General features: G+C 50.2%; 1 protein-coding gene across 1 annotated transcript; it reads left to right on the forward strand.

The window, feature by feature from the left end:
* The first annotated feature begins 6,788 nt into the window (after nucleotides 1–6,788).
* On the forward strand, nucleotides 6,789–14,254 carry LOC148590960 (microtubule-associated protein 1 light chain 3 beta). Its single transcript, XM_088538268.1, has 4 exons — nucleotides 6,789–6,901; nucleotides 8,900–8,955; nucleotides 11,368–11,474; nucleotides 13,397–14,254. Exons 1-4 carry the CDS (start codon nucleotides 6,862–6,864, stop codon nucleotides 13,569–13,571), a joined length of 378 nt encoding a protein of 125 aa, XP_088394394.1. The 5' UTR covers nucleotides 6,789–6,861; the 3' UTR covers nucleotides 13,572–14,254.
* Nucleotides 14,255–15,103: the final 849 nt, after the last annotated feature.

The following is a 15,103-nucleotide window of genomic DNA, read 5'->3' on the forward strand; positions in this document are numbered from 1 at the left end:
TTAAGAAAAGCTGCTCCAGGCTTCTGAGACAAGGCACGTGGGCCATGAGTCACTTAAACATCAACAGTTTGGAAATATGTGTGTGGCTCTTTTCCACCTGTACGGAATCACATGAGTTTTCCCATGTGTTACATTACATTCAGGCAGCTACTGAAAGACAAACTTTCTGGCGTGGATCTAGAGGCCTTGTCGTGTTTGTTTGCTTTGGAGCTCGTGGATTCATGGAAAGGACAGCAGAAGCACTGATGGCAAGGACTTACATGTCAGTGAAGCAAAAGGTGACCTTGGTGACGTGGCCTCAAGCAGAAACTCAATTGTACATGTATTTCCTCCCTGCTTTTCCCTCCTTTGGATTTTCTGGTTTTATTTGGACTTTCTTCTTTCTCTTTTCCTCTCAATTCCTGCTGTGCTCTCAGCCCTTTCTCCCTCACCTGCCTGGCCCATATAATCTTATCCTATATCCTTGTCCCAAGGATTCTGAACCACAGAGCCTCCTCCATCCCTCCTGGATGTCCATCAGACTTTCCCCTCTGGCCCAAGGACCCCCCTTTTCCAGGCCCATCATAAACCCAGGCCATTCCCTACAGCTCTCCTTTTTTTCCCAAGCTCATTTCCTCTGGAGGAAAGGGAAATGCCCGACTGCCTGAAAGGCAGTGTCCATCTCCAGGATGACTGATGTTATTGGGCAGGATAGTGACACTTTATCTTCTGTGTCACCGTGTCCATCATCTGAATCCACCAGCTTTATTAGTGACAGCAGGGAGAACAGTGCGGAATCGTCATCTCCTGCCTTCTGTGGCACTACCAAATGTCTGGAACCTTTCCTGTAAATATTACTGGACTAATAGCCCTGAGCTCTCCAGAACGAGTAGCCTGCAGCCCTACTGTAGGGCTCCTGAAAAAAGGGGATGTGCCAAAAGGGGAAACTCATCGTTCCATTTCCCTCCGGCAATTAAGGAGCTGATGTAGCTCCTGTGACAGTCAATTAAAGTCCTCACACTCGCTCTAAAAGGCTTTAGATTGGTCCCAAAGTTAGCGCCCTCATTTTCTGTAATCCTGGAAGTGTTTATGCCTTCCCAGCTTCCAAGCAGGGATGTGCCAGCTCCAGCCAATTATAACCTGAGGAGCTAGGAGAGAATTACTTATTTTCCACTTGGTAACACGGATAGAAAAGCATGGCAAGACAGGCTGAAACGGAGGAGCAAACCCTCTCTGCAAGCCTCATTTGCCCCACAGAGTCCTGCAGCGTGTTTTCTTGGCACGAGTCTGCAGTGGGATCTCTGCTTGGCAATAAGCATCCTTGTGGGAGGACTCTTAGGAGAGGAAATATTTTGGTGCAAAGACCAAAGAATTTTGATTTGCGTGTGTGTGTGTGTGTGTGATGTACATGTGTACCTATCTTCCTCCCAGAAGTACTGTAACTGCAATCAAAGCCTGGGAAACTGCTGATTTCAGTATTTCCCACCTCCTTCCTTTCTGCTGGGCTCTGATCTCATCAGATTTTGCAGGCTAAACTGATCTGTGGGCAGCTGGGGCTCTTCAGGGAAAATCCCGAGCACTGCAGAAAATGCTGGTGATGACTCAGGAAGGGTTCTGCAGCCTTCTGCTTCAGGGCTGAACCCGGCATCTTTATGAAAAAACACAGAGTCTTTCCCCAACATACTGTCCTTGTGATGAGGTCCTCGCCAGTCGAATGATGAGCCGTGGCCACGGCTGCCCGGGGTCGCTGGAGACTTCATGGCATTTTCACAGGAGCCTCCTGTTGCTCTTTCTGCCTTGGCCACGGTCCAGCCCGAGAGCCTCAGTTTCCCACTGTGCAAACACAGAGGATGTTTATGGAAGCTGCAGGCTATGTAATACTCAGCTGACATTGCAAAATGCTTGGAGATGCCTTAATTCCAGGAGTATTAATACTTGAGGGAAGGTTGTTGTCTGCTGCGTTATCCCACCCTGCGGTGCTCCTCCTTTCACACCGCAGTTGCTGCTTGCCAAGAGATTATGGATCTTTTTGAATGCAAAGTAGTAGGCAAACACAAGATATTGCTGCTTATACCAAGTAATTTACTGTGTTTCGTCATGAAACGAACATCTTCTGTGTAAAATCTGATACAAACACCAAGAAATGGTTGCTGGAACAGCAGCAGCAGTAGGGTTATGGAGCAATGATGTTTTGTGCAATACTTCTGTGAGGAGAGCACAGGAAGATTTTAGCCCGGTGTTGTAAGAAAATGATGTTTTTTATGACCATACTGTGTGCGTGTTTGGATTTACCCTCAAAAAAGCCATCTGAGCAGTGATCTCAAAGGTGTCCATTTCCAAAAAATCTTGTGAAATAGGTAGCCACAGGGGAGAGAGGGAAACTGTTGCTGTTCCTGCTAAGAGATGTTGTTAAACCTCAGACAAAAGCCTGCTCAGTGAGGTAGCTTCATTAGTTTCACTTTTCTCAAATTATGCTTTTATACCCCTACAAAAATCAAGATATTTTGTCTTTCCCATAATTTCTTGGTAAAGGTCTCCTACACCAAAAAGTGACTCCCACAAAGAAATCTGAAGTATAGGATTTTCCTCATAGGACCAGGCATAAGGCAATTTTAAGATGAAAAACTCTGAACACAATTAATTTGAATAATTGCAAAAAATCCCGTCTAGAAAAAAAAAAGGAACTGTTATAATCGCTGGGTAATTATTGTTCACTGCATTCAAAAAATCAAAGCCCACCTTGATCTTTAACTGAGCTAGATCAATAAAGACAATGAGGAAATAATTGAGGGAAAAATTGATTCAGGTGGGAATGCAAGTTACTCTCAATACAGAATCTTTTACTTTAATGTTATTTATTTATTTTTTTCTCTCTGTGTAGTAAATTTAATACTGGTGACAGCTGCTGAGCTAACAGCCCTGGATACTGAAGTGCTGCTTTACAGAGGAATGTGGCACTGCAGAGGGACAGCTTGGCCTATACCCCATAAAAGCCTTTTCAGTATTTTTTTACCAGAGAAATGGGAGGATGTCTTAGAATTTTGATTGTGAATGTGAAAACTCAGTTCTTTCTGGGAGTAGCAGTAAAAGTGTTTTTTTTTTTTTTCCCCAGGAAAATGCCATAAATGCCAGCCAGGGTTTGAAGTCCCCATTCACACTGACTTTTTAACAAAAGTACCTTCTGGAAGATGAACAGTTGGCAAAGCCTGGCTTTTTTTTTTTTTTTTTTTTTTTTCTCCCAGGCTTAAGCATTAGTTTAGCCTGCTGGATAGGGCACAGACATGAGGATCAGAACTGAAGCCCAGTCCTAGCTCAGGCTTTGACCTGCTTTGTAAGTTTAGGCAAATCACTCTCTGAGAAAATACAGCTGAGAGGTATTGCAAGCGATTATTTACTCCATCCTCCTTCCCAGGATAAGATCAATTCTCCATAAACTGTTCAAGGAGATGTTTGATTCATTTTTTTTTTAACGTCCAATGCTGAATAGTCAAATCCAGATTTTCTAGACAATTTGTTTCAGTGCCATCAACCTAACGTCTCACCATCAACCAGTGCCTATTCCTGCCATCAACCCAACATCTAACCTGTACTTCTATTTCCTTTTCCAAGATGTAAGCTCATTATTTCTTGTCCTAGGCTCTCTGCATGTAGAAAGAGCTAATTCCCTCCTGCTCTGCAGCAGCCTTCTGCATATTTGAAGACTACTTAATGCCTCCTTTCAGTTACGTCTTCTCTTCTTCAGACCAAATGCTTTCTAAAGTGCTTTAAGACCTTTTAGAAAAAATGCTTGGTGGGCTAGTTTTTTAAAGGGTTCGAGTGCAAGCTGCAAATCTGAAGCAACTGCATTTCAAAAGCAGTGTTTTCTCACCAGCATCGTGGGAGTGTGTTTGGGCAGAGCTGGTCCCAAAGGCTGTATCCATGCTGCCATTCCAACTGTGCCTAACACCTTTCTCAAATCCAGACTTGCTGCCGGTCTGTGCTGTCGACACGTAGGCACGGGCTAAAGCTGAGATGAGGAGGGAAAGGTCAAGTGAGTCTCAGTGAGGAGCTAAGTTTTCCTTCTCACAGTCCCTGGAGATTATTCATGAGCTGAACATGTGATAGCCCAGCCTGTCAGCAGATACTCTGATTGTGGCTCTTCCGAGGCACCATATGGATGCTTTCAGGGTGAGCTGCAGCTCTGCTCACAGTTGGGAGCATGGATGAAACCGTATCCACGTCGCGCTCGACCGTCGGGGCTCACCTGCACGTGCTGACGAAGATGCCAAGCGGTTTCACGGGTGCTTGTCCTCCTGTGCAAAGTCACAGCAGCCTGGCAGTCCCTGAGGTATGGAAATTCTGAGAAAACTCCTCGTGCCAGAGAATGCCTTCGAAAAGGCAATAGCTGAAACAAAGAAAAATTAAGCTCTGTTGAAACGGAAGGTTGGGGTGAGCAGCGTGTCTGAAAAACAGCTCCTAGTTACTAGTACTGGAACTAACTGGTGTCCCCCGTGGGCTGCTGTTGAAAGCTGCCTCTTAAAAGGCGATCTTCAGTAAGCGGGCAGAGAAGTCAAGCATAAAAGTGTATAAAACAATAAAACATTTAATTAATTGGAGTTTCAAATGTGTCAGGCCTCCTCTGGTAATAATCCATTGTGTCTCACCTGCTGTCTCTGGACATTGATGTGGTAGTTAGAGCATTCATAGATCTCAGGGCTGTTTTCTTCCCCTGGTTAGTCACATCTTTAATGACCTCATCCTATATTTATATGGCTACCGGAAATGTTTGACCCTGAATCATAAAATTATGTAATGAACCCTCATTCCATAGCGTGAACATGGCATCACTGCAACTTTAATGTATCCCAACAGACATAAAAATCCTAGTAATGTCTAAAGCGGTTAGAATTCACATCACCTCCCTGTATTCTCATTTTGCTAAGAACACTGCCAGCTGCAGCTCTTTTTATCTGCAGCAGCAGCTGAATTGCATCCATGGATTATATTGTACCACTGCTGCAAAAGCATCCCTACATTTCAAAACCTGCTGCCTAGAACATACGTGAGACAAGCAGAAAGGAAGGCAGCTGCATTTTTCTCTCTAAAATCAACAGCTTGTGTCGGAAAGCTGCTAAAGGCAGAAACAGTTGGGTATTTTTAATCAAGCAGCAATATCTGCAGTATAAATGCAAGTAAACTTGGCTTGCAACTAAACTTGTTTGCAATCTAATCAACTCTTGACAAATGCCACATGATTAGTGGTGGGCTTTATATTAAAGCAAATTTTGGATCACCTTTATGGCTCTGAAATCTTATTCTTTGAATGTTAACTTTGCAACAGCTTCCTCAACCTCACGTTTGTGTGAGCAGAAGGCATCTAGAGGGTTAATCGTGGAACTTGCACCTCCCCGTTGAGGCATAAGGGTCAAGAGAACGTGTTTTGGGTTGCAGATGGACAAAGAGGACCTGGTGACAAGAGACATGGAAAAGGTTCAGGGTACTGTCTTCTTCATCTTGCTTTTCACTGGTAAGACTTGCTAGTCAAATCCCAGGCCCCTGAGATGAGTGAGGTGATCCTGGGGAAGGTGATGGCACAAATCTTCCTGGAGGTCACTCCTAAACATGTGAAGGACAGCAAATAGCATAGTTTCGCAAAGGGGAAATCACCTCGGACTGACCCGATAACCTTCCATGATAAGATGGTGGATGAGAGGAGAGTGGTGGATGCTGCTCTTGAGCAGCGGCAGAGCATGCTGAGGAAACCATGGCCCCAGAGCCACAAGTGGTGGCTCTGAGGAGACCACGGTCGCCATATTATGGGGGGACACTTGGTGGGGGCTCTGCAGAGACCATGTCCCTGTGACACCGGTGGTTGCTCTGAGGAGACCATAGCCCACATATCATGGGGGGTTGCTGGTGGGACACTCTGAGGGGACTGTGGCCCACATGTTGCTGAGGGACACTGTTGAGGGCTATGAGGAGACATGGAGTGACATGGCCACCGTGTCACTGGCGACACAAGAAGTGGCTCTGAGGAGACCATGGCCCCTTGTCACTTAGAATATCATTGAGGGCTCTGAGGAGACCATGGCCTCCACGTTGGTGAGGGACATCAGCAGGTGCTCTAAGGAGACCATAGCCACCATATCACGGGTAGACACTGGTGGGACACTGTGAGGAGACCGTGGCCCCTTGTCACTTGGAATATCAGTGAGGGCTCCAAAGACACCATGGCCCCCATGTCCCTGGAGGGGACACTCGAGAGTGTTCTGAGGAAACCATGGCTCCCAGGTCACTGAGGGACATCGTTGCATGCTCTGAGCTGACCACCGTCCCCATAACATGGGGGGCCACTGCCAGGACATTTTGAGGTGACCATGGCCCCATGTCACTGGGGACACTGGCAGGTACTCTGAGACCACATCCCCCGTGTGATGGGTGGACACTGGACACCACAGCCCCCATGCCCTGGACACACCGCTGGCCGCTCTGAGGCGGCCGGCCGCCGCCATGGCGCACTAGCCCTGAGGAGCCCGTGGCCGCCATCGCCCGGCGCGCGGAGGCCACCATGCCCAGTGTGTCACCGCCGGGGCCACCGGCGCGGCGCCCCGGGGCTGAGCTCGGCCGCGCCGCCACCCCCGGCCGCCCCTGAGGCGACCAGGACCCGAGCGCCACAGCGGGACGCGGAGGAGGCCCCGCGGCGCCCGCCACACTCAAGATGGCGGCGGCGCCGCCCCGCCATGACGCGCTGAGGGCGGCGCGTCGCGGCCGCCGCTGCGGCTGGTGGCGGTGGCGGCGGGGGGCGGGCGCCCGCACTCGCACTCGCACTCGCACTCGCACTCGGCCGCCGCCGCCGCGCACAGGAGCCGCCGCCGGGCCCGGGCCGCGCCGCGTTCCGCCGCCATGCCCTCGGAGAAGAGCTTCAAGCAGCGCCGCACCTTCGGTGAGAGCCGCGGCGGGCGGAGGCGCTCGACGAGGAGCGGGAGGAGGATGAGGAGGGAAGGGGGGCTCGGGGCTGGCAGGGGCGGCAGCGGGGCGGGCCCGTCCCGGTGCCGCGGGGAGGGTTAACGCGGGCGGTAACGCGGGGGGTGTCCGTGCCGCCCGTTGTGGAGCGGGAGGTCCCCGGGCACCCTCGCTGGCGGCCTGACCTATTTCCACCTGCCATGAAATCCCCTCGGTGAGGTGGGGCCGACGGAGGGTGGAACGGACGGGCCCCTCGAGGCTGCTTCTCCCCTCCCTCGGGCCCGGGTGGGAGCCAAGAAGACGCTTCCCCACCCTCCCCGGCCTCCGCCAAACACCGGCCGCTGCCCGCGTCGAGGCCGGTTGGGATCCAGCGAGGCCCGCGGTTACCGTGGCCCTTTCCGCGGGGCCTCCCCAAACTGTGGTTGTCCCATCCCCTGCTGCCAGCGGCCTCCCTCGCAGGTATTAAGTTCGGCCAGGATGGCAGCCAAGCAGTTGCCACTGCGACTGGTGTCGTCAGCGCCGTGTTTGTGCGTGGCGGGCCGGGGCCTGGTTTGGAGCGTGCCGTAAACAATAATCTCCGTGATTCGTCCTGCTTAATGTGCCTCATCCTTCGGGGAGATGTGCTGAGTAACGCCAGTGCCAGGCCTGTTCCAGCTCCAAAGTTAGCAGGACCCCTCTGGGTTCACTGGGCAGACCCTTGGCCTCGTTGGCTCCCGGTATCTCTCGTGTTTCTAGTTAAGCTTAATCTTAACCGTGCTTTAATTAGCCAGTGTCGCTGCCCTGGAAGTGTTAATTCTAGTCCACGGAGAGCGCGGCTGAAAGGGCTGAACGAGCTGGGGCTGTGCTCGAAGCCACCTTGTCCCCGAGCGCGCGGATGAGCCCGAGGCCCGTGGAGCCTCTCGGGGGTTGCGCATACCCATGGCCTGAGTTTTGCTCGTTCCCGTGCGGCCCGAGCCCGTGACTCACGTGAACTGCGTTTCCTCCCGTGCCTCGTGAAGGTGCGCGGGTGCCTTGGCTCCCCGTGCGCAGCTGAGTAATGTTGCTGCTGAATGACAGGGCAGGTAGCGTGTCCCGCGCGTTAGCACACAAATAATGACTCTGCTGCTCATCTAAGGCCTTCCTTCCCCCGAGCAGCACCTCTGCCCGCTGTCAGTGTCTGTTCCAGCTCTGCTGCGAGGCTCAATCCACTCCCTGAAAGGTGTTTGTAGATGGAGATGGCCTGGAAAGCCCCAAGCTCCTGAAAGAAACTGGAGAGATTACATTTGGGTTCACTGAATGCAAAAGCAGCCATGGTATAAGCAGATGCAACTGGCTCTAGAAGCAACTGCATCCGTTTACTTAGGCCCCGACTTGTACTTCATCCCAGTTTATAATATCTCTGCTATTAATATTTATGTCTGAGATGAACTTTATCCTGAAAAACTGGCACAGATAACAGAGAAGTATCTTGGTGTACCAAAACCTACCAACGGTTCATGCCACAATATGTGCAGTATAATCAGAAGAGAAAACTGTAATTCTGTAATATTAGAAGCAACAGTGTAAGCTGATACTGCCTGGCTTCAGCTAGTCCCGGGTCTCAAAGAATTGTTGACAACTTCCTCTTGTGGGATCCAGTGGAAATAGGACGGGATATTTAGTCATTAACTTGGATAGTGTAATTTGATCCCATAAATTTATGCGATTAAATGTCTGCTGAAGTTGGCAGAAAATGAGGGGTCCATGTCCTTGTAGACATTTTGGGAGTCCCAGGCAATGTGCATCCTGTCATCCTGGGTCAAAGAACAGCGTGAAGCAGTGAAATGAGAGTTTGCCTTTGCCAATATTGTCCCCTTAGAAAACAGCTTTGTCTGAATTTACTTTTGTGGCTTTATAACTTGCACTATTTCTGTTCACTGGTGGAGAAATTAAGTAATAACAGCCTTAAATGTTGCTATTTGAGCAGCTTTTTTTTTTTGTCTTTTTTAATCTCTTGCAGAGCAAAGAGTGGAAGATGTACGACTGATTCGAGACCAACATCCAACTAAAATACCAGTAAGTCTGGTTCTTGTCAGCTGAGTTTCAGGTCTCATGGTTTGTTTTTTTTTTTCTTCTTCTTTTTTTTTTTTTGCTGGTTAGAATCCTATGAAAAATCTGCCCTGGTGAGTCCTAATTAAAATGTGTCCCTTGGAGGCCATTAAGCCTGGACTTCAGAAATGTTCTCAAACCAGCAGCTGCTTGTCGCTGCGACAGAGCAAGGTGACTCCAGGAAATGGAGTTTCCTGTGTTTTGAAGGTACAGGCTGTAGCTTCAGAGAAAGCCACACCCCGAGTGAGCTCTGAGATTCTCCCGAGTGTTCAGCTCTTCTCATCCTAAAAATGGGCATATTCCTTCCCTGAAAGAAGAGTTCGCAGGACATAACCCAGAAGACTACACAGTTATTCAGTCAGATGTAGCTTTCCTTCAATATCCATGCTGAGGAAGACGGGAACATTGCTTTGGAGGAAGGGATCTTTGCTTGGAGTTTGCTGGGATTGCTTTGTATCCGTCAACCCCCTCCACCTTGTGCTGGGCCACCCTGCAGAGGTGACCCATAACTGGGAGCCGCAGAGAACAGCCCTGACCTCATCCATCTCGCACGGGACAGCCCCAAACCACTTCCTTAAACCTTAGTTTTGTTTCACGGCATCCCAGAGGTTACAAGTGCAAAACAAGGCATCCTCGGAAGGAAAAGGATATTGTGATACACTGCTAATGTGGGCCGTAATTAGTGACCTGTCATGGGGCGGGTGTCACCACAGTAAGCAGTAAATGCAGTTGTCCCTGTGGCCTTTGGTGGAACCAGGAAGGGCTTGGGAGATCTTGAGAGGCAGAAGGGTGAACTCGGGAGGCCTCAGCCTTTTGCTCTCAGTTCTGAGAGCTGATGATCTTTATGAGTGGACACTTTTCTGCAGATACACAGATTACCTGCAAGCTGTCTGCAGATCTAGTGCAAGTTTATTAACAGAAGCAGTTGCCACTTAAAATGGAAACTGAAAATTTTCAGCCACCCTCCAGGTTTAAGCGACTTCATCTCAAATGGCAGCAGCAGCAGCTTGGCCAGTAGCTGCTGCTGGGCATGGCAGCAGTAATCGTTTATAGCAGGGATGTTCTGACTTGTCCAGAGCCTGCAGCTTTCCCCAAAGGCCGTTTCCTGACAAATTTATTTCCTGGCAACAGGTTGCTTTTTCTTTCACTTCTCACTGATCACTTAGAAGCAGTCCCCAGGCTCTGTGACCCCAGGTTGAAGTGACTGATTTACAGTGAAGCTCTTTCGAAGGCAGCTGTGGAGATGTTACTAGTAAAAAATGCGGAGGTCCCTAAGCAGCTCGCTGGAGGTGCAGTGATGCAATCCTGCAACCATGGCAAAACCTGCCGGGAGCCTTGGGGCCTCGCTGTGCTGCCAGCCCGTGTCCTAGGCCACTGCCTCGTTATCCTCGTTAGCAGCCCTGGATGAGTCAGGAGGACAACGTCATATCCCGTCCTTCGTTTTGCAGTTGAAAATATCCATTGTTTATGGTCCTCCTCTTAAAAATAATTTTGATTTGCTTCCCCACCCCTGAGTTAGCCGGCGTTTATTTAAAGCGGTTTAAGGAAGTCTTTCGTTGAACTTGGCCTGCTATCTCTTCACCTGTGCTACTTTGGAATATCAACCCCGTCAGACCTTGTGACCGTGGAAATGGTCCAAGTCCCTTCCAAGCGAATGGTGTCACATAGTTACTGTTGACTGAAAAACAACAGAACCCACATGGCTGTGGAAAGAGAGATGCAGGAATTCTGAGATCTTTCCTTAAAAGCAGAAACTATATACAGTTGCTGGGCAGGCTGCTACTGACACTGGCAAATCTACAATTTCCTCATGAACTAAGTAGTACATAATATTCTTGACAGAATTACTGGTTACTAGGCATGCTCTCTTGAGATTAAGGGGGAAGAAGCTCTTCCTTTGAGGTTTTATTCCCTTCAAAAGTAGCTTTCTCTAATACAGTGATAATTCTGAGCTGTGGCTCTTAGGAAGAGATGGTCTGTTAGTCAGGAGAAAGAAGAGATTCTAGGGAAAGCTGCTTGGGGCTGCAGACCTAGATAGCAGCCCAGACACAGGGATTCTCTCCTTGAATTTCCTTGCTGCTGGCCAGCTCAGTGGCAGATGAAATGATTCTAGCAATATATAAAACTGTATTGAAGCTGTGAGGGAGTGTTGCTGAATTCCTGTTTTTTTCCCCCGTCATGCAGGGAGTCTTGCAAACAGAACGAGAGGGGCGGGTGAAAATACCTGTTCTGGTTTTAAATTTGAGGTGGTGTTCTCGCAAATGAAGTATAATGGATCTTAGCATAAGATCCCTACTTCTGCATTTAAAATGTGGGGCAGGGTGTGTGAGGGGACCATGGCACTTCTGCCTCTCATCTTAACATTTTTGTTTCTTTTAGGTGATTATTGAAAGGTACAAGGGGGAGAAACAGCTTCCAGTCCTGGATAAGACTAAGTTCCTGGTTCCAGATCATGTCAACATGAGTGAGCTAATCAAAATTATCAGGTAGTATGCTGTGATTTCAGTATATGCTGCATCAAACTCGTGGTTCTTTATTAATTTCATAGCTGGTGTATGATTTGGGGAACTCTTGAAGTGGAAAACTCGTTTAGCTGGTGCTTGACCAGTTAGTTATGGGGTGATGTTCCTTGCTCTTTGCTGGCACAGCCCTGGTGTAGAAGCAGTTTTGTGCAAAGGGCCTTCCACTGATGCACCTGGCAGCTGTTTCCATGAGAAAGAAATAGGGATATAAATAGCCCTGAAACAGAAAGGCTGTATTTTTCTGTAGTAGATACAATTATTTTGGTGTTGTGCTAGAGCCACGTGAGCCTCAGACTAGAGTTACCCCGTTCAGCAAATTAAAGGCTGGAACCTGCAGCTCTTGTCGGACACGGAGATGAGCAGGAGGCTCCAGCTTTCTGTGCAGGCTAAAGCAGGTACCACCAGCTCCTCCTTAGCCACGTCCAAAAAGACCTGAGCTGTTATTTTCCAAAGAAATAGCCTATTTCCAGGAATTAAGGGGGGGGATTTGGGGCTACAAATGAGAGCTGCGAGCTCCTCCTTAGGCTTAATATCAGCCTCCTTTGATCATGGAATGAGGTTACCCCAAATGGCCGTGTTGAGGCCTGAAAAACACACAGCTTCCCTGCTCCAGCTGTTCCTGCAGGAACTGCTCTGCTCTGGTGCGGGCTCTGCCTACAAGGAAAGGCAATGGAAAAGTAGCCCTGAAGTGGAAGTTGTGTGGTCTGAAACTGCGGCCAGAAATTCTGCTAGAAGTGGCTTTCTCCTGGCTTCGTGTCAAAAGGAGTATTTGATTAGTGAGGGTTCCCAAGCAGAAAACTTGGAAGTCAGAAGCAAACCAGAGTTTGCTTTTTATTGGTCACGGTGTAGCAGAGAGCTGCTTCTTGGAGGGCACAAGCTGTAAAAATAAGGGCTCTCCCATCTGTCTGAGCAAATCGCAGCTCACACACGGGCAAGAAAGTGAGACTGATTCCTGCTTCAGCAGCTCTTGACTGCTGGAGACTTCCAGAATTTCCAAGGAACATTAAAGCCCCTGGGCAAAAAGCAAATTGGAAGTGTTTTTCCCCACCTTTTTCCTTTGGCTTTGTGGTTAATAGGCAGCTTGGTACGAGCTGCCCTGGGTTCCTGGGCAGCGCAGGCCCATCCTTCCAACCCCTCGGAGCTGCTGCCCACCCTGGGCGGTGATTCCAGCTTGGTTTGGGAATCGTCTTTCCCTGGGCCCCAGCTGCGAGCTCCAGAAACGCTCCTTGGAGCTGCTGCCGCCCTCGGCAGGGAGCAGGATGGGCCGGGAAGTTCTCCCGTGCTGGGTGTTTCTGCCAGGTGGAACGAGCGGCGCGAGGGAAGGATGCCCTGAGCTGCCGCGTGCGGAACGCGGCGCTGCCGCCTCTTCCCACCCGCCGGGAAGGCGCGAGACGCTGCAGGCAGGAACGTGGGCGCTCACGGAGCTTCCAGGTGGAAGCTCTGCCCGTTCTCCCTCCCCCAGTTCACGTGGGTTTCCCAAGGTCAGCCAGGGTTTAAATTCCACTCGATTCCAGCGAGCTGCCGTCCAGCTAAGCTGCACGGTCCCTTGAGCCTCACGTGTTTTGTTAGGAATACAGGGATAACCAGGCTGCCTGGGAACACCTTTTCCTTCTCACTGCACTTTAGGGCTCTCCTGGCGTTCAGCCCATTCCGCTCCAGTGTAATAAGGGCTTCCACCTATGGAGAAGATGAATTTCACTACAGAAACTGATTAGATTTAGGAGATTGCACTGGGGGAACAGGCTTGGGGTGGGAACCAGGTGCTTTTCCTAGTGGCAGGGCTGCTTTGCTGGGGCATCCTAGAGCTTCCAGCAGCCTTGGGTTTTGCCTGTTGCACCAAGCGCGCGCGGCACCGCGTTGGCGAAACCCCTTCGTGCCCCCCGCAGGCGCCGGCTGCAGCTGAACTCCAACCAGGCCTTCTTCCTGCTGGTGAACGGGCACAGCATGGTGAGCGTCTCCACGCCCATCTCCGAGGTGTACGAGAGCGAGAAGGACGAGGACGGCTTCCTCTACATGGTGTACGCCTCGCAGGAGACGTTCGGGGCGCAGCCGGCCCGCTAGGCCCCCGGGATCCCGGGCACCCTCGGCCGTCACCCCCTCTCCTCCCCGCGCGCACCCCAGGGAAAAGAACCGTCACCGATGCTCTCAGTACCTTAGCATAGTCTTGCTTTAGCGGGTGTCTCATCTTACCTTGCCTTGTTTGTGAATATTAAGCAGTCCAGACGGGCACCTCCGCCTTTGGAAAGCTGCTGTAACGCTCCACGCAGGCACGTTCACGGGCCTGGACTCGGAGCGGATCCCGGCTGCGCGCGCGTCAGCTGCGAATGAAGGGACACTCGATTGACCCGAACGGGCAAACAGGCACCGGTGAGAAGCTAAAGTTTCGTGTGACACTTTTCTGGAAAAGCTCCCTGTATTTCCTTCTCTGTTTTGATTACTTTTTTTTAATGGGAAAGCTTTTAGTGAGAGCCAGTACATTTAATGTTCCAAAGTGGAGATTTGTCTCAGTGCTGCAGTGGGTTAAGGCAAGCACTTGGGGTGAGACGGGGGAGTAAAACTCCTATTTCCTGACTTTTTTTTTTTTTTTTCCCCCTTTTTGGTACCGCCACCTTAGAGATGGTGCCAGTTTCTGAAATACTCATACCAAACACCACAGCTTTATTGTAGTTCTAGGATGTTAAGTGTACAGCACGCACCGGGACGGGCGATGTTCAAATAAACTGCGCTCTGTTCTGACTCCCCAATGCCTGCGTGGTCAGTGAAACACCCCAGTCCATCCGGGCCGGCTTCCGAAAGCGCCTCCCCGTGGGGATGGATCGTGGATGAGCCGGGAGCGGGTCCCGGAGGCGGCGGCAGGGCCGTCGCGCCGGGCGCGGGTTCAGCCTCTGCTCCCGTTCTGCATCCCGGGAGCAGGCAGTTTTTGTGTCACTCCGGGCATCCCGAATCCAACCCGCTCTCCTGTCACCTTCGTGTCCCCGCCAGCGGGGTGCGAAAAGCGGCCTGTGAGACGTGACCACCGTGTGACTCTGTTGCCTCCGAGGGTCCCCGCGTGGGGCTGCGACCTCCGCGTGCCGGAGCAGCCCGCGCAGAGCAGGGCTACCCGCTAGGAGATGTGTTTTTCCTCTCGTCCTACAGTGAAGCGTAGCAGGCTGAGATTGCTCCTGTATATTACGTGTCTGTGACCTAACCACATCTGTTACTGGAAGCTAACGTACTAGAACGGGGGGAAAAGAAGCAATACTACTGCGTCGTGGCACTCTAGCTCAGTAAGGGGTACACTTGGTACCTGTTCACACCTCTCTGCATGCATCTTGTTCACGAGGCTTACTTCAGATTTTTTAATGTTGTGTTTTTACTTCAATGTAAACTTTTAAATGCGGCTTGTCCTATGTTTAGTTTTGTGTAAGGAACTGTTTAACTCATAACTGACAACCATACTTGTAATTACAACGTGATTGACTGATGTTCCTGTACAAATGTTGCTTTTTTTTAAAATTAATACAGTGCTGATATGGATGGATTACATCCCGATTACTCCACTCTGGCTCGTGTGGTTATTTATGGAAGGTTTAAGTGTTTGCAGAGAGCGGCCT

This window comes from Tinamus guttatus, unplaced genomic scaffold (assembly GCF_059628265.1).
Source record: "Tinamus guttatus ecotype Peru unplaced genomic scaffold, ASM5962826v1 Tinamus_guttatus_pri_ptg000961l, whole genome shotgun sequence".
In the NCBI taxonomy this organism is placed as follows: domain Eukaryota; kingdom Metazoa; phylum Chordata; class Aves; order Tinamiformes; family Tinamidae; genus Tinamus; species Tinamus guttatus.